This window comes from Festucalex cinctus, chromosome 4 (genome assembly GCF_051991245.1).
Source record: "Festucalex cinctus isolate MCC-2025b chromosome 4, RoL_Fcin_1.0, whole genome shotgun sequence".
Lineage (NCBI taxonomy): Eukaryota > Metazoa > Chordata > Actinopteri > Syngnathiformes > Syngnathidae > Festucalex > Festucalex cinctus.
In genome coordinates this window covers 25077961-25097837 of record NC_135414.1, presented here as the reverse complement: position 1 = coordinate 25097837, position 19877 = coordinate 25077961, and the positions used below count along the sequence as shown (strand labels likewise).

Genomic DNA, 19877 nt, shown 5'->3' with positions numbered 1-19877 from the left:
TGCAACTTGAAGTGTGTGTTTCTCAACGACAGCAGTGACCTTCTTACTTGGCCCTGCAGCTTTCCGCTCACCTATGTTGAATGCAAAGCCATGACTTGACCTAAATTTTGTGACCCACTCATCTGTAGTAGTGACCTCGGTACTATTTGCTGATTGTCTCTGAACTGACAAACAGGCTCGGGCCCACGGCATGTTCCAACTCGACTGTAAGTCTGTTGGTCCAACAAGAAGAAGAAAACAAAAATAAAGAGTTTATGAGGCTTTTATTTCCACGGTATTACATGGTGTTGCTTGCTTTTCTTGTCAGCTCTCTTATCTTTGGGAGATTTCATCTACTGAAGGGTTCCTCTCTTCTGCATATTTCCCAAGAGGGAAGTCTCCTATGCAGCCTAGATAGAAAAAAAAAAAGGTGGTGGGGGTGTACACTCTGGGGTCTGCTTGGAATAAAAGGAATCCAGCGAAGAATTGAGCCTCAGACTTTGTTTGGAATTTGATACGTTTTTCATTGGAAATTTACCGCAAACGGTGTGCAGTGAAAGAAAAGTTGTAGAACGACAATTATGAGCTTACGTGGAGTTGACGCATCGCTGCCATTTTTAGTCTTCCTTGGAAATGCAAATAAATCTCGGTAAGTAGCTAATTGCTGACAAGGTTACTGAATCCATTTATTCCAATGTCATAAAAATAAACCTCCAAGCATCTGTCATGTTGGTGCCAGTGCCAAAATTGTAGGTTTTGGGATGATTTCCCTTTGCCCATATCAATCCATATAGTCTGTTAAAACAATTTGGACATGAATCAGAATAAATGGGAGCGATTAAACAAAGTATCACACGTTTTAATTAACCTTACATTTTGACACTGGCAGTGAAATGTTTGTTTTTTTTCTCATGCAATACGTCCATTCATTTGGAAAGTTGGAGCATTTTGATATTTTTGGATGGCTGTCCGTATTGATAATTGAGAATCTTTTGAGTGAACATTCAGCTGCTTTTTCAGCAACTTGCTTGTCCACACAGCTGCCAGAGGATTATTTGCCTGGTGGAGAATGTGCTGAGCTCTGAGTAGCCACTGAGAGACAATATTAAAGGAAGACTCTCAACATCGCACTTTCCTTAAAATTGAATGAAATTTTTGGCAGTTTTCTACTATCTTGTTTCCATTTAAGCATAGAACTCCCAACTAAATGAATTAAAATAATATGAAACACATAATAAAGTAGCCAGAATAAGTCCCAGCCGTGGTTGTACAATGTCATTCAACCAATACTAGTATCTGATATCTTGAAATAAGTCATCCCAAGTATGGATGGATGGATGGATGGCCATCCATCCATCCATCCATCCATCCCATCCTCCCTGCATCCATGCATCCATCCATCCATCCATCCATCCATCCATCCATCCATCCATCCATCCCATCCTCCCTGCATCCATGCATCCATCCATCCATCCATCCATCCATCCATCCATCCATCCCATCCTCCCTGCATCCATGCATCCATCCATCCATCCATCCATCCATCCATCATCCATCCATCCTCCCTCCCTCCATCCATCCATCCATCCATCCATCATCCATCCATCCATCCATCCATCCATCATCCATCCATCCTCCCTCCCTCCATCCATCCAATCATCTATCCATCCATCCATCCCATCCTCCATCCATCCATCCATCCATCCATCCATCCATCCATCCATTCATCCATCCATCCATCCATCCATCCATCCATCCATCCATCCATCCATCCTTCCATCCCATCCTCCCTCCATCCATCCATCCATCCATGCATCCATCCATCCATCCATCCATCAATCATCTCATTCACTGTCCCATCAGACGGATGGATGGACGGTGCTGCCAGTTCTGTCTGAGCTGTTATCGTTTCCTGTCCAAATGTGAACGTGGATAAACATTTTTTCAGCAAAGATAACAAACATAACATCATATTTTTGGCCTGCAGCGTGTCAGTGCTCCCAGTTAGTTCTCCCCGGATGTCATGTAACAAGAAAAGTAACGATGACTCAACATGAGGCTAGAAGTCAACTTCACTGAAATTTTAACCCACTATTTGGTTGTTTGTGTCTGGCTGAGTAAGTTTACAACTCGGCGGTGTGAAAAGTCGTGAGGGCAAACAAATTATTATTATTATTATTATTATTTTCCCTCCCTCTCGAGTGTTTGTTGATGTGTGTTTCCCTTTCTATGGCCTTGTGGTAGAACTCTTACCCTGCTCTCTTTTTCATGCCGTCACATTGCCAAGCCGACAACAAATTGTTCCATAATACACTTTTCCCAACTAACAAACCACTCTGACACTTTCCTTTATCACAATGCATTTTCTTCTTATGCTGTAATTTTCTGTCCTCAAAAAGGACAGTCAAATCTGGGTACTTAGTCCTCACCAATACAGGAAAACAAAGCTCACACACATTTTTTAATCAAACATCTGTTTAAAAAAAATCCCATCCACCTGCATAAGTACCATGTTAGATCCAATTACATTCTCATACACACGCAGACGCGCACACACGCAGCAGTCTCCTATCCCCTGCAGCAATTAGCTATGACAGGTCAATTAACATGTTTATTTATGTGCAGGGGATGCCTGCAAGTTGTGTCGTAATGATTCCTGATTCTCTCGGTGTGTGCATGCATGGGGAGGAAATCGAATCCATGATGAATGTAGACTGAAGACCGACGCTGGGGGGTGCGTGAGCCCTTCATTAACTTTGTTTCTGCCGCAATGTGCTTCCTTCACGAGTTGTGGGGAACATTGGGATACGTCTGAAAGAGCGCACCAGCAGAGGTTCACTCCTCTGGGATGTTAGGCGGTCTCAGCGGTGTATTGATTGAGCAATGTAATGAGCGCCTTCAGTAAACTCACAGCTCTGGTTCATTTTGATGCATGTGGCTCACATGGAGAACACCTAGCGAACAAAATCCATTCATTTCATTACAGGTTGTTTTTTTTTTCCCGAACTGTTTTTATTGGATACCATTTTTGGAGTGCATATCATATCATTACTGTGTAACCATGCAGACATGGCCAACATCATGATGAATATTCCTAAGGCAATGCAAGTGCTTTAATATAAAATTGCTTGCCCACAGCATGTGCCTTCTAAGTCAGACTCGAGTGCATTCAACATTACGCGCAGTGTTGATTGTGATTTAATGTATATCCGCAAGTCTGGTTGGCACAGTAAAGTATAAAACGGTAAAATGGTTATAATGGAAGTCTACCAGAACACACTGTTACAGTACATGCAGGTTTGGACAAATTACTTAAAGAAAAAAAAAAAAAAAAAGTGAGTAAATTCATAAACGTTGCCCGTTCACACTAAAACCAACAGCAGTCTGGGATGCGAGTGTGTGTGTAGCGAAGAAGAAGAAAATCATATGGCAAATATATTTGCCGCATCAATAAAGTGATTACTGCATCTTAAATATTCATCATATCGAGACTCGTAAAGCAAGATGGATGAGAGGGACGCCTGTGAAAGAAGCGTCTCCGTGGCAACCGAGGAGGCTGCGTACGTGACTTCCATCTCTCATGGCAGGAGTGGAGCGCTGTTATACGGTGATCTTGAATAATACAGTCAATCCAGATATGAATGTGGCTATGTGTCATATATGTAACACCGTCACTTAGAATAATGTCCGTACTCATGCTGTTATTTTTTAAATTTTTTATTTTATTTTTTAGGAGACCTCAGTCTTATTCATTTGGCCGCAATTCCAAGTCATCGCTTTTATTTTTTTAATTTTTTTTTATTTTTTTTGGTGCCCTTTAACTCACATCTTTGAAACCAGTTACAGATCCAAGACCCTTTACACTCACCGGATACATCAGAATCCAAACAAAATCAGGAAGTTGTCGGGAGACCAGAGGAAGGACCAGAGGGAGGATAGATGAAGCAAATGAGATCTCAATTTTAGTATTATACATTCTAATGGATAGAAAAACTATGACACTGTACACAATTAATTATAAATAAATCAGACATTATGCTATTGTAACCAAAGTGCATAATATGTTTTCACACATCAATACATGTTTTCAATTGTTAATGTATATTAATATGTTCAAAGGTGAATAACTCTTTGAGGTGAATTGTTCGAACAAAAAGGTAAAAATGCTGAATACCTACCGTGTGTAACTGTGTGTAATTAAATAAATTTAATCAGAGCACTGTGCTCATAACTGCAAAGTGAGTTAAAGTTGCTATAAGCAATGCAATGCACACATGATCAAATACAAAAAAAAACATAAAAATCTGTAATTTATTTATGGGAAAATGCGCGTACTGACAGATTTGTCAAGGAGTGCCCACATTTCAAGGTTGCTCCACCCAGAGTGCCTTTAACTCACTTACTCCCAATGACGTATAAATACGTTTTTTTAAATGTTATAAGTGTCCCAAAGACATATTTATACGTTTTTTTTGGGGGGGGGGGTTTATGCTAGAGCATACAGAAGGCTTTGATGCAGCCTCTCAACTGCAAAGAAGGGTTGCAGAAATGGTAGTTATTACACAAACGGCCAGCAGGTGGCAGCAGAGCAAAGGAGATCAACCAGGGCCGTCTAGAAAAAAAGCTCAATTACTTACAACTTTAAATAGATTTGTGAAAACTGATGAAAATTAGCTCCCTTCTAATGCTAATTGCTGCAAAATGGAAACAGATAGAAACATACTTTTTTTTTTCCTGATGAAAGAAGAGACTTTAATCTTTCTTTTGGTAGGTTCCATACTTTTACAGCAATTGAACACAATATTCTGTGGGCCTTGCAAAATCAGTCAAAATCCAGTAAAACAGCTGGGAGCGAACGGGACTGCTTCTGTGAAAATGGCTGGGAGTGAATGAGTTAAGCAGACACGCCCAATCGGGACGTCTACTTGAGCGGAAGAACTGATATGCGACCTCTAACGACAGCGTTACGCATTCAGCTCATGTGCGAAGCTCGTCTTGTAGTTAAGGTGGACCAGCAGCAAGCCGAGGGGCAACCAAACTCAAGGCGGTCCTTAATGAGCTGCAATAAAACATTGACTTATTCACGCAGTGACTCACCCGCTTGTTGTCGAAAAAGTGAATGCCATTGAGTGTGTGACGTGCGACGTTTGAGCCAAATGGTTGAATGCAAATCGGTAATGTTTGATGGTCACTTCAAGCTCAGACGAAAATACCAGAGGCGAAGCAAACCACTATTGTGACTTTAGCTTCCTCTTAAATGTCAGCTGCAATACTAATGACCCTCAATTGGTATTTCCTGAAAGCTATTCAAATATGTGATCAATTATTAATGCTACCCAAACCTCACATAACACTTGTCATTTTGACTTTTAGCGTCACGAATTTAAAATGCCATTCTTGAACGCTTTTAAAGCAACGCCCCGAGACATTCGAGGACTTTTAGCTGTTGAACACATACAAACACAAAGTGTGGCGAGTGCTGTGAATGCGGCACAGGCCATCTGAGGTGAGCTGATAAACTACTTTTTTTTTTTTTTTTTTTTTTTTTTTTTTTTTTTTTGCTCTAGCCCTCCCTGTCACACTTTCCCCTTCTTTCTTCAAACTTTGTTATGTATCAGGGGCCGCGGGGCGAATCCCATTTCTCTCTCCGACCGTTTCATTCCTCCATCAGCTTTCTCTCTCTCTCTCTCTCTCTCTCTCCCGCTCTGCTCTGCGTTTTTCCCTCTTTTCGACCGCCTCCGGTACCGCCGTCGCTCGTCTTCATCCTATTCCGTCGCTACTTCCCACTCTGTTGGTGGTGAACATTTTGTTTCTGTTGTGATCAATAATAATGATTAATCTGTCTGATGTTGACAATGGGAATGACCTGAATCAACTGGTTGTCATTTTGTTCCAGTTTTGATATATCCAAGGATGGCTCTTTACTGATTTCTAATGTAATGCCTATATATATGATTTATTTTTATATTTTATATAGCCAATCCATCCATTATCTATATTATTTGTCATCAAAGCTGTTTTGGACTATTCAAATTAGGGGTGTTAAAAAAAATCGACTCGGCAATATATCGCGATATTACATCGCGCAATTCTTGAATCGATTCAATAGGTGGCCGAATCGATTTTTAAACATCCATTTTTGATAGAAAAATATTCACCAAAACGTCTTAGGGTTCACACCTTAAACATGAAATAATGTTACATTAATGGAACATTAAGCCTGAATATTTTATTTATATGCTGTTCAAACATGAAACATATTAACACCTGTATAAGACTGAAGTTTCAGATAAATAATACATTTTCATACAAATCTTACACTGTACAAGTTTATTGATTAGTATTTTCTAAAGTTTAATTAAAAAGAATCGCAACAATCGACTTATAAATTCGTATCGGTAGTAATCGGTATCGAATCGAATCGTGACCTATGAATCGTGATACGAATCGAATCGTCCGGTACTAGGCAATTCACACCCCTAATTCAAATAATTACTAGAACCGTGTCAAGTGACTGCATCTTTGTGGAATTAAAAAAATAATAATAAAAATTCATAACTCCATAATAAATACAACCAAAACAATTGATGACGAAAGTGTATGACCTATTCCACTGCCAACACTTCTTTATATATAAATATAGGGGCAAATGCCCACCAGACAATGCATGAGATTAAAATTGTGATGCTCGTCTGGTATAATAATTACACATTTACGTTAGTTGTTGTCTTCCCCTCCTCTTTCCCCCCACACGCACACACAAGACAAAATATGTCCAATACCAACATTTCCCCCAAGAAATTCATATTTGAACTCAAATAATGAACTTGTCCAACCCTGAAAGGATGAGTAATGTGTGTCAAGAGAACGTATGAAAAAAAATCTGTTAAATGAAAACGTAGCATAAATGCTAGCTCAGTGGCATGCTAACGCTAGAACCTCACTCCATTTTTCATAGGATTTTACTGTAGATTTATATTGTAGCAATATTTCCAAAATAAATCGTATTTATGGTCCACACTGATGCCATTCTTGCTGTTTTAATGTCAACAGCAGCCCGTTTAAGCAGCAAATTAACTGGGCCTGAAAAAGCTATTCTCCACGATGCCTTTATTGCTTCACACAAAAACTCGTTGATTGAATCTTGGACTTTCAGAAAATGCATTTATTGTGTCTTTTTTGTTTGTTTTGTTTTTTTTCTTCCCAAATCCCAGTCCATCCACTTTACATAAATTAGAATGAGAAGTTGAAAAACAACAAGTCCCCGCATTCCTTCAAGTGAAGTCTTGTCGTGTTGTTGAGGGAAGCCTGGGAACCTGACCGAGGAGACAACAAGGTTTTCACGGGCTTTTCTTGCTCACCGTGACAAGTACACCGACATTAACATATAAACTTAGAGAAGTTGCCCTTTTAACTTTCAGCCTTGTGTGTGTTTGTGTGTATGACTCGCTCGCTTGATCTTTTTGGGAAGTCAGGTAAATGTTAAATGTCAGTAGCGTTGAGTTCAGGCAGTGTGCGTGACCCGTTCTTGCTGGATTGATCACATGAGCTTCACCTGTGAAAATGTCAGTTTTTGCCAGGCGTTATTTTGGCACCTTTTTGTATTAGTTAGTTATGCATTATACGTGGCATGTCGTGTTTGTAGTCATGTTAAAGCATTGTGATATAACAAAAATATATAATAATAGTACATGGTCACTGACGCATCATCTCAAGTAGGGGCTCCGGGTCGTCCCCTTCAAGAACCCTCTGATGTTTTCAGGAACATTACAACTAGAATTTTGTCTTTCAGTGAAGGATGAAACAGGTGAAAGTTGCAGACTAAATACTTACGCCAGTAGAGCTGTCAAAATTAATCGATTAATGGACAAGTAATCGCTTATCAAATTAACTTTTACTGCCACACGTTATCCAAAAAAAAAAAACATAAAAAAAAAAAAACACAGTGCCAGCCGATTTCCACGATTACAAGCATTCATCAGATTTCATCAGATTCTGTCACATGTCATTGTAATTCCATACACCGGCAGCCCATTGAAATGAGACACAATGCTGCCATCTGCTGGCCTAGATAGTGGGTGTTTTTGATTCCACAACCCATTAACCAGGCAGTGGTGTATTTAGACGTTGTACTACCCATTGATTAAATTTTTTTTTTTTTTTTTTAACGTAGATGACGTCATTTAACGTTTATGGCAGCATACATCGCGATTTTACTAATCGTTATTAAACGTTTTTGGCGGTCAAAGAGTTAATAGACAATTACTTTAATAATCAAGCAATCGTTTGGAGCCATTTTTATTTCATTTAAAATTGTCCAAATCCTTTGATTTCAGCATAATTCATTTCTGCAGTCCTGTTAATCTAACTAAATAAGACATTTGAAAACATTTTTTTTTTTAACCACAATAGGAATAAGACGTACGAAATAAATACCAATCACTGGTTAATAAACAATAATCAGGAGGAGGGGAAATGCTTTTGTAATAAACTTTAATGCAAAATTAAAATGAATTCAATAAATAGATTCATCAATTTAAAAAAATATTACATAGTGACAATACACCTGTGTAAATTTTCATCATGTTTTGTCTACAGTAATAAATAAATAAATAAATAAGAAAGAAAACAATACATTTGTTACACAGTACCACAGTCAGCTTGGTAACTCAAAAATGTTGCCAAGTGAAAGTCGCCATGTGCTTATTAGATGCAAACATTTGCTAAAAATGCTACCCTGTTAGCAAGCTCACACATTTTGCTGCTAGCATGCACATTTTCTTCTTGCCGTTAATTTATATCATCTAATTACAATGATTAAGAAGTTCAATGAAAGATGTTTTGTTTCTTTTTTTAAATGGGACATCTCATAGGCACCTGATATTGATAGTGATATTGACTGTTTCGAATCCATTGCATTCCACCTTATCACCTGTCATCATCTTCTCAAATGTCAGAACAAAAAAAATTCTCTTAAGAGTTGCACATTTAAAGCAAATGTTATCTGTGTCAGCACATGCGGACTCACATGGATGTTTGTTTCATGTCGAGCGTCTCCGTAGAGAAGGCAAACTTTTCCAGCGCACTGACTGCACACGCCAGAGGCCTTTGAGGTGCTGCCACTCGTCTCGGCAGCTCCCCCTTGCTTTGTTGCCGCTGCCAACAAAAGTGAATGTCTTTGAGAGCGCGCCTCTCTTCCTGTCCCTCCAAAACAAGAGCAACTGCTGTGGAAATATTCAAATTGTTTACTGCTGCGCAGATAAACATCATGCAAATTCATAAAATGAAAATCGCCATTTTATGAGCCTTTTTTTGTTCCTCATTTCGTCTTTATTGCACCTCCCGGGGAGGCGTGTAACCAAAACAGTGTTTTGCTGTTTTGTTTTTTAGCTTGGCGTGCACATTTCAAAATTGCCTCGCGTTGTCAGTCAGCAGATCTGCGGCGATGGCTCGTTATTGTTCCAGCAAAAGCGCCATCTGCCTCGCGCCTGCGAGCGTGCCAATCACCATCCTGTCTGAAATTGACTTAGTTACAACTGCTGGACTTGATGCCAGTTGTTTATTCGGGTCAACAACTTATCCATACGTATAAAATCAATGGAGAAGCACGTGTCCCTACTTGAACCAGTTATCCAGGGGACATCTTGTGTTTCGTGCCTACCTGTGTAGCTGTTATTTATTTCTTTATTTCTCCCGAGTCAAACTCTGCCCAAGTCTCGTCCCTCGCGGCCGCGTCCCCTCCCGTACGCGGACTTGCACATCAGTGGCAGCGTTAAAGGTTACAAAGCTCGACAAAGCGACACGTCGGTAAGCGCCGGCCGGAAGCTTTACTGTAGCCGCTTTGATGTCGGAGTCACGCGCTCGCATGCGGTCGACTTCCTCAGTGACACGCCTCGCCGACGTGGACTTAAAAAGTGAGCACATTTTACACGCGTCTCACAAAGTAGGGTGTGTAATTACTGGTGAATGTCAGCCTTATACATCAGGCACATTAAGGACGGCGGCAACCTTCTGTGACCCATAACCCCATTTCTACATTTCTATTTACAGTACAAGCCGTATAACCTGACAAAGTGTTCCCAAGCACTCTTTAATCTTTGTCTTTTGAAGAAAAAGGAGACATTATACATCAGATTATTACGGCAAGGCCTTCATCGCTAATCATCTTCACCTGCCTATATGAATAATGAAACCTCATTTTTCCTGTTCTCTTTTAATGTGCCCAAAAAAAAAGGGAAGGAGAAAAAAGTGGAATCTCTAAAGTGGAACACAATCCATTCTGGGTTGCTGGTTGACTTTCAGCACATTTTCCAATAGGACAAAAATTGTTACTTTCATTAAACCGTTCTGAACCGGGCTGAAATAATATTCGTATGTGTCATGGAAGTGTAAGAGAATATGAAATAAATAAATATTACTGTTAAAACTACTCAACTTGCCTGACCAACAATCAATAGAGAGCCGAGTGGTGTTAAGTGAAGTACGACAAGCACATTTACACATGCAAATATTATGTGTTTTTAATGAACATACCCAGACCCTTTTCTCCTTCACGTACATCTTGTGGTTCACACTTCAGGAGTTAGTCCAAAATATGATGCCAAGACTGAGCTGAATTCTAAAGTGATATTGCACATAATGATGAATGTTTTTTTTTCTTTTTCTTTTTACTTTTGACGGTTGAGGCCTATTTTAACAAAATATTTTGGTAGAATTCCAAAGAAACACAACTTTTGGGGAGTTTGACTTTCGATGTTATCCTGAAGACCCTGTAAAGTGGAAAAAAAAAAAAAAGTAAGTAAAAATGCATAAAAGCAGAATGTTAACAACCCTGCCAAAAACAGTTGTCAAGTTTAAAAAAATGAGGCTCCAAAATTGTGAAGTCATGCAATTTTTGCAGCTCTCAAACACTGCGTGTATCTGCTTCATGCCATGAAGCCACGCCCCACTCAAACGTCAATCAAATTTTTGTTTCTATTGCTACCAGTGCTACTTCATCTGGCATCTTTTTTATGCCTATTCTGTACAGTAATTGCATGTGTAAGCCACAAAAACGCAGGTCGTTGTGGGGCTTTTCCAAGGCGTGACAACGAGGCACTCTAATATGGAGGACCAAATCTGCCAAAGTTCATAAGAAATAAATGACGAAACAAGTAAATAAATGACTAAAAGTGAAAATAAAAATGGATATAAAAAAATATATATAATTTGAAAACTATATAAAAAAACAAAACAGAAATGGAAATAAATCCGCTTTTATTTTCACTTTTAGTCGTTTATTTATTTATTTATTTATTTATTTATTTTGTCATTTTTTATCTATTTATTTACTCATTTATTTATTTTTCATTTTATTTTTTATTTATTTATTTTATTGTATTTATCATTTATTCCAACCAAAATAAAATAATTTTTTTAACGTTATTAAACAAAGTGCACAAAGTGATAATAGGAAGAGAAATTGGGAAAAAAAAATGCTTTATCATATAATGTTCCGAAACTACAAATGCAAAAAAAAAAAACTAAAAATGCTGCCTTCATCTTCTTTTTCAACCTAAATAAACGAGATGTTAAAGATTAGCATGCAACAACAAATATAAAACATGAAACAACAGACCAAAAAATAATATATTTTTCAAGTAGAATACTGTATGTGTCTACTACAAAGATGAGATTCTAAGTCATGATGGCACGTGATTGAAACACACTACTGTGATATGCCAGTTATCTGTTTGACCAAACCGTGGCGGTGCATAAAAGAGCCAAACTGAAGCTAAGCTACTAGATCGATATTTTAGTGCCCGTATCGACACGATATCGATACTGACTTGGTATCGATATTTGGATCGACCCACCACTTTTCTGAAGGGAAGATACATTTTCTAGTTACATCGCAGAAGCAAATAAAGGCGCTCATAGGAAGTTCTTATAGAGGAGGGGTGACTCATGCTGGATGCCAACCTTCGTCACACAGCACCAAAAAAAGTACCGTATATATTTTATTCTTCTTAAATTGATCTAAACTTTGTACAAAATCCCGCAAAACTCTCTCAAGTGACTTTGCTAACAGTTCCAAAAACCCCACAGAGACATCGGAACGAATGATGTCACAAGAGGTTGCCCGTTTTCTTTTGTGCAATTTGCTATGCATCTGACTTACGTTTTATACACGCTCAAGGAAACGGCGCTTGTTTGTCAAGGTCACTTGTTAATCTCTGGATTTGCATCTCCCAATTATTTTTGCATTGTCTCCTATTATGCGGCAAGCTTAACGTTGACTTGTTTCTCGCTAACATGTTTGCAAGTGCACTGAAGCATGTAACCATGTTGTCATGATTACATGCATTTACACAGCAGATAGATCATACATTAGCTTTGCATTGGCCATTGTTTTAAACTGAGCATTAAAAAAAAAAAAGCCTGTTCTCAATGGTAATTTAGTTGTATTTTATACAATCAACTACTACAATTAGAAAAAAAAGAAAAGCTGCTTTTGAGTTGGTTGATTATTTTTGCTTTTAGTCCTGACAAGGAAAGTTTTTAACGTGGATTTTTATTTATTTATTTTTTTTCCTTAAAGGAAATTATGTATTTGCTCTATATGATTTGTTTTGTTGTTACTTTCAAAAGATACATTTTTTAAAAATAATTTCAAGTTCAAAATATTTTGTAGAAACTTTATTTGCATGTACTCCACCATTGTTGCTTGCATCACCATGCATTCTAAGTGTTGATGTTGAATGGTTGCCGAGCAAAACAATTGTGAACTATACTAGAATCAGTCAAAAATAGCTTTCAAAAAAGAAAAGTTAACAAAACATTGGGATGCGGGAGAGTCCAGTTCATCATTTTATTTTTATGGAAATTGATTATGAGCAACAAGGGAATATTTTTGTATTCAATTATTTTATTTCTTCAATATTTGTATATTTACAACTTTCTACTTGATCACTTACATACTGTCACTACATCGTCACGTTATCATTGGCAAAATATCGCAAAAAAAATATTGGATAACGAATTTCTGATTAACACATTCATTGCCAGACCAACAAAAAAATGCATCATTTGACATCTTTTTCCGTCAATGGCAGTGAATGAGTTAACATTCATCTTATTGTCAACTAATCTGTACGTGCCTTGCTCATGAGTACTTGCCCCAAGAATGTAAACAAACACACCTTAATGTGGCGACAAGCCACAAATCACACCCCTGAGATATCATTCGTTACACCATTATTACACCTCAGACAAGACAACTTGTCATATTTTATCGAAGTAAACTTTTGCCAATACCTGCTATAGTTTTGCCATTATTGTGACTTTGCTCCAACAAAGTAGTTTCCTTGTTTGTTTGCGCTCCCCCGGTATATCCCAGGCAGAATATGCTCGGCTTTTGATTAGCCGGGTGCGATGGGCTTTTGGAGCCTCGGCACACCGCAGTAATTAGACTGTCAGTCAAAACCAGATGGCTGCTGCCTGAAATGGGAAAGTCGCCGCAAAGTTTGTAAACGAGTCTCTTCTTTGGATTTATTTATTTGTTGTTGCGGTTGCACAAAAGACGAACGCTCCCCTCGCATTGGAGGATTATTGGACAGATTTACAGCATGATCCGATTCCCAACTTCACGCTGATTACGACTGATAGTCGGCCCAAATGTTCCTGTTACACAAGCAATTTACATGCCTTTGTTTGGCAAGTCAATGTCGGTGGGTGGGTTCGCAATTGTTGGATGACTTTTTTTTTTTTTAATAAGGTACAAGTCGTGGGTAATATTTTTTATGGACTACGGGGAATTGTGTCATTGTTTTCGAGGGTCGACCCTCGTGGGACCTCATGTCATGGCTATTCCATCAGATTCAAACAACTAGATTTTTTTTTTCTAGACTACATACGTTTCCTTTTTTTTTTACACAAAATGGAATTTTACGAATTGCTCACCACCACTTGTCTCATTTTGTCTTTCGCAGATTATTTTTGAGGGAATCCGAGGGAAGAGCTTCGAGGGTGACATTGCTATCGACGACGTGTCTATCACCATGGGCAAATGCAAGCAGCAGAACACTGTTGCCAGCGCAGGTAAGACAGGTAAGATAGATTGGGGACTGGTTTTCACAGGTGAATATTCGCTATATGGGAAAAGCACGCAAAAGCGTTTGATGAAAATCAAATCACTCAATTCAACTTGACTGAAATAAGACTAATAGTGCTGTACATAAAATGTAAGTAACGATAATACAATCATTAAGATACTAAATATATTTATTGTGGGAATGCTGAAGCACCATATGTTATTGTGATTTTTATTCTCCACACTTTTTTGCCACGTAACAAATCCCACATAATACTTCCAATTTAAAGTGTTCACATTTCAACTAGCATCAAAAATTCACGCCTCCCGGGGTATATATCATCTGATTCCATATTACTTACGGTATTTTCATAATTTCACTTTTCCCCACATGCATTCAAATCTTAGCATTCAGCTATTAGCATTCAGCTTTCAGCAGTCCCATGCAATTTCTCCAGAAATTGCACTTAGTCTAGTTGTGGGAATGCTGAAACACGCCTCCCGGGGTATATATATCGTCTGACTCCACATTATTTACAGTATCTGCACAATTTAACGTTTCATATCAACTTTTCCCTATTCATTTTCAATGGAACAGACATTGAATTTGTTTCTAAGTATCACTTTCCACGCCCATTTCCGTACATATGACTTACCGTCATTACCAGGTGTCTGATACGGCAACTGTGGCACAGTTGGTTAAGTGCATTGTCTAGTAACCAGGAGGTCATAATTTCATAATTTATGTCTTAATTTACTTCAAAAGCATTCCACATGCATTCAAATCTTAGCATTCAGCTATTAGCATTCAGCTTTCAGCATTCCCACGCAATTTCTCGAAATTGCTCTTAGTCTAGTTAAATAAAATACAGTATATGGGAAAGTCTAATATGCTGCTTCTGATGGCCAATTTTCTACAATGTACTTCTATTGCTTCCACCACATATATATCTAAACTTTCATCCTCAAACTTTCTACACCCACGCTGACACTTTCTACTTTATTATCAGTACACCTCTGCAGAGCCGCATTCTTAAGGGCTCTTTTCGACATGAGTGGGGAATTGTTCATCCTGATACAAATCAAATGACGGTGAAATGTTTCAGTGTAGACAGAAAGAGTGCAGCTTGGATCGTGTGTGCAACTGTGCGTTTGTGTGTAAGTACATGCAAGAGCTAAAAAGGTAGTTGCGGCAGAGAAGATGAGTTAAAATAAAATTATGTTTTGTTTTGTTTTTCTTTTTTTGCACTATTGTTGTCCTTTGTTGACTTAAACTTTAACTTCAACTTTGGTCACATGAGAGAATTCCCTTCCCCGTAAATGTGTGCCGAATCAAACAACTGCCTGCCAATGTCGAATCATAGTTTATTTATAGGGTGACTGCCAAATGTAAAGGCGGGTCGTGACAATTTGTTATTTGGCCACAAGGTCATTGTGAAAGCACATCATGTGAGAAAACACCTTCACAGCCAGCCTGGCCCACAACACCAGCGCCCGAGAAAAGCAACAAAACTGAGAAAGTGAATTACTAACACTCTCCTTTTTTTCTTAGCTCCTCAAACCCGCAGCTTGCCGTGCGTGCGTGTGCCCGCTCGTGTGAGATGTGGCACATATGTGTGCGTAAAGACACTGGCGGATGCTTTGAATAATGGATGAAGGTGTAAACAGGAAGGGGAAAGCTCTTGAGCACTTGAGAGTTTGTGTGAGGTTGTCCTGCAGGTTGCGCGCGAGTAGGAACTCACCGTGCCGGCAGATGGGTAATTATCAGGCAGGCGGGCGGCTGAACGCTCCCCGTAAGACACAAACGTGAAGTCTGCCAACGTGCGGTTGATGAGCTAAACAGCAGGAATAGCAAAGCATTCAGCTCAACTTAGGCTTGACAGGTATTCAAAGTGAGAGGAACTTTTGATTCATCTTCAAAAGGTACCAAAACATAGTTTCTATCCAGGTAATGAACCAGAACACTGCATTACGGTATAATAAAACTAGGGATGTTCTATACCACTTTTTTCAGACCGATACCAGTGAGTAAACGTAATAATAATGAATATCAAAAATATATGAAAAAATAAATAACAAAATTAATATACATGAACTGTGATTGGCTGGCAACCAGTTCAGGGAGTACCCCGGGATAGGCTCCAGCACCCCCGTGACCCTTGTAAGCAGTTAAGAAAATGGATGGATGTACATGAAAAAACGAAAGATATATGCATAAATAAATTAATAAATGTCAACATGAATACAAAAATAAAAATAAAAAAGATTCAAAAATTAAAAAAATAAATAAATATAAAAATAAATGTGTAAATAAATACATAAATAAAATTATCAATAAATTAAAACACTCATTTATTAATTTCATGTTGCAGAAAATGTCAAGCATGAAATGTGCAAGGAAATGTTATTTATATGTAAATTTATTTACATATTTATTTATTTTATTCTCACTTGGTATGTTTGTATAATGTGTATAAAGTATATATTTTGTTATTATTTCCATGTATATTATTATTTTTGTATTTCATTTAAGAATTATATTTTTTAATATCCGTTTTTATTTTCACTTTTATTTATCTATTGTTTATTTCGGCAGTGTTGGTCCTCCCTAGAGCAGTCACTTATACCAAGTAACAATACCACATGTACTTTTGTTTCATAAAATGCCCCCCCCCCCCAAAAAAAAGACCATTTTAAAGTAACACTTAAATAACCCATTATAAGATTTTTTTTTTTTCTTAAAATTGAATGAAATTAATGACAATTTTCTATTATTCTAATTACTAATATCTAATTTCCAAATAATTCGGACAAGTAGTATTAATCCCGGAAAGTCAGAAAACATCATCTATCTATAAATAAATCTATAAATCTGATGATATTACCTCATTGGGTGGCTCTTCTTTCTCGTTCATAGTTCTGATCGGTGGCTCGCAAGCGCTCCCAGTGGCCAGATGGGTGACCGTTGTCCTCTCCTGCGTCGCCGCCCTGCTCTGCAGATGATGAGCGGTTGACCACAGCGCCACCTTCTGTCTGTGCTGACAGACACTGCCCTGACTCGCGCTCTTACTTCTTCTCTCGACCCGACTCCCAGACTTCTTCCCCCTCTCGCCTCTCGTCCTCCCTGCATCGTTGATCCATGCAAACACGGCCTTTACTTGATTTCAACACTTTGCCCCAATGACATACTGTAACAAACATATTCTTATTATGTATTTAAGAAAAAACATCTCTCTTAGTCCATTAGATCTCCTAATATCCATCTCAAGAGTCCCCTCGTCTTCATTATTAGCCTTCATGTATGACCATCCCACCTTCGCACCCCCTTTTCCTCCCTCCCCCGAGACACACCAAAGTGTCGGACACTCTACCAAAGATAACCTGAGGGAAAAGAACGAGGGGCTCCCGGGAGCTGGCGAACGAGACAGATAACGTGGGTGAACTTTTCCTTCTGCTGACCTTCGCCACCAGTCGAGCCGCCGAGCGACAGAGACAGCTTCGACGAAGTGAAGAATGAATGAATGAATGAACTGGAAAGACAGAAACGAGATGACGGGATGAAGCGGACGGTAGCCTCTCTGCGCGCCGCAAAGAAAGTAAACTCAGTGTGGATTATACGTGTACATTAATCACTATATATTAAATATAAGCAAAGTTTAAATATAAGCGGGGGATGCTGAAGGACTCTATGAACTGAAATTAAAGAAGCACAACATTTATACGACCTCTGTTGTTCCTTTGGGTTTTGTTGAACTTATGTGACGTTACAATTTGTCCGAGCAATTCCCTGTTTCGTTTTTTTTGTATTTTTGGATTTGCTTATGCCGCTACGGGCAATGTCTGATGTGAGTGTCGTGACACAGGTGTCAGGCGGTAACCGTACCGAGCATACTGTGTGTGTGCGTGTGTGCGCTATGGAGGGGCCGAACAGTGCGACAAGTAATTGAATGTCCCGTAAGTAGAAGTTGGAGATGCGTATGTAGCTGCTGTGCTATTCACCCTTTCGCTAAGCCACGCCCCTGAAACCCAGACTAGACAAAGAGAGTGCTGCTGTACCGAACAACGGTCCAACACTTACCTGGTGACTTTAATGTTACAGTTGCTGTTTTTTTTTTTGTGTGTTTTGTGCTTTTGAAAAGGGATGATGGGGAGTTCATCATGCCTCTCAACCAAAATTACAATCCGAATGAAGATGCGTGCCATTGAAAATGGATGCAAATGCATAAGGAACGACACATGAAATGCAGAATCTGATAAAGCTATGCGACTATCTACATAGTAGATTCAGTACGTGAAAAATCGGTAGTTCAACTCATCCAAAGTTGGCAGTGTACTTATATTTTCCGTACAATCACAGCATGTTATAACATTTCATTAATGTGAGGTCCTAGCGAGCTAAGCTAGCCTAAATAAACAGAGTTTGCTAGCTTTAGCCACAATGTGTTGCTCCTTAATAACATCCGTTATTCCATGTGTCAATAGTTGGGTCTCCGATCACCTATTTTTATTCGACTTATCAAGAATTGTGAAAATATCCCTGAATGGAAACGTCAGAAATTTGAAAAAAAAAAAAAAAAAGGCCTAAAATTCTCCAAATAAAACAAAATCTTGGCAACAGAAACATGTTTTGCGAATAAATGATGGCAGGACCGGATATGCGTTGCAAGTTTTGACTGAATATTACGTCACAAAAAATGGCGGTTGACAATAAACTAGGATCTGTTTGGGACATGAAGAAACTGAAATATTTCTGAAATTAATAAAAGAAGCATCATTAGGCTACTTTTTTGTTGACCATCAACCCAGAGTCTTTTGGCATTTTCACTAAATTGTGTAAAAATTTCAAAATATTTGGATGGAAACCACATTATTGGGTAATATTACAGATGGCAGGAGCTCCACTTTGAAACAGAAAGCTTGACGTACTTATCAACGGCCGCGAAGGGGGCGGGTCTTAGCGAAAGGTGAATTAAGAAGGAACTCTGCCGACATTGTTTAACGCTTGAATGTCTATGTGTTGTGGACAGTCATAAATATCCTCGCCTTGCAATGAACAGCATGTATCGCCACATAAACTGCTCATTTTTATTGACAAAAGTGATTTTTTTTTTTTTTCTTGACAAATCACGTAACGTTTACGGTTACATGCTTTTCATTGCATGGTATGGATATGATTGTTAAAATCAAGCAATACTCATATCTATAGCTCTATAACCCATAGTTTACAATTACATTTATGGTAGCAGTTCATCTTCATGTCCAAATGGCATCATTATTGAGTTTTAATGTATAATTTATGTGTTTATTCATACAGGTCTATACTGTGACTACAACTGTAGCCTGTTTAATCATTTATCAATGTACGGTATCTCAATAATAATTCTCTACTTTGATTCCAGCGTGTTTTGCCAGCATTCTCTGTGTCCGCCTGCCACCTCATGTTTTTATTGATCAGGGTTTTTTTTGTTTTTTTGTTTTTTTTTAAATCTCATTTTACCTTAACCACACGCTATTGCTATTATCGAGTGTGTCAATGTCACTTTTTGTTCCCATGTGTGTCGCTCACGCTGGACAGTGCTACAGATGGATGAATTAAATCAAGCAAAAGCAAGCAGCTTTCAAACGTGTTTTTGTCTGTTTTGTTCCTCTCATGCTGAGTTGATGCTTTTATTATATTTCAACAATGTATTAGAAAGCATGTAGACAGAACCTTTTTGCACATTTTGTTTCAACTGGCAGCCATTAAAGGAGAAACATTTGCAGGTGCAACGTATTAAAGCAACCCTTTCATTAATATTAAAATAGATCACATTTGTGAACATTATAA

The 19877-nt window shown here is 38.4% G+C and overlaps 1 protein-coding gene across 4 annotated transcripts in view; it reads left to right on the top strand.

Annotated features, from left to right (window-relative positions):
* The window catches only part of mdga1 (MAM domain containing glycosylphosphatidylinositol anchor 1), a 176479-nt gene extending 156806 nt beyond the window's left edge, over window positions 1–19673 (top strand). For 3 of the 4 annotated variants that reach the window (XM_077519860.1, XM_077519859.1, XM_077519862.1), the window contains 2 exons: window positions 13950–14067; window positions 16968–19673. In XM_077519860.1, the coding sequence (XP_077375986.1) occupies window positions 13950–14067; window positions 16968–17053 (204 nt within the window). In that variant the 3' untranslated portion in view covers window positions 17054–19673. The remainder of the gene's footprint in view (window positions 1–13949; window positions 14068–16967) is intronic. The other variant, XM_077519861.1, reaches the window with a different exon arrangement.
* The last annotated feature ends 204 nt before the right edge of the window (window positions 19674–19877 follow it).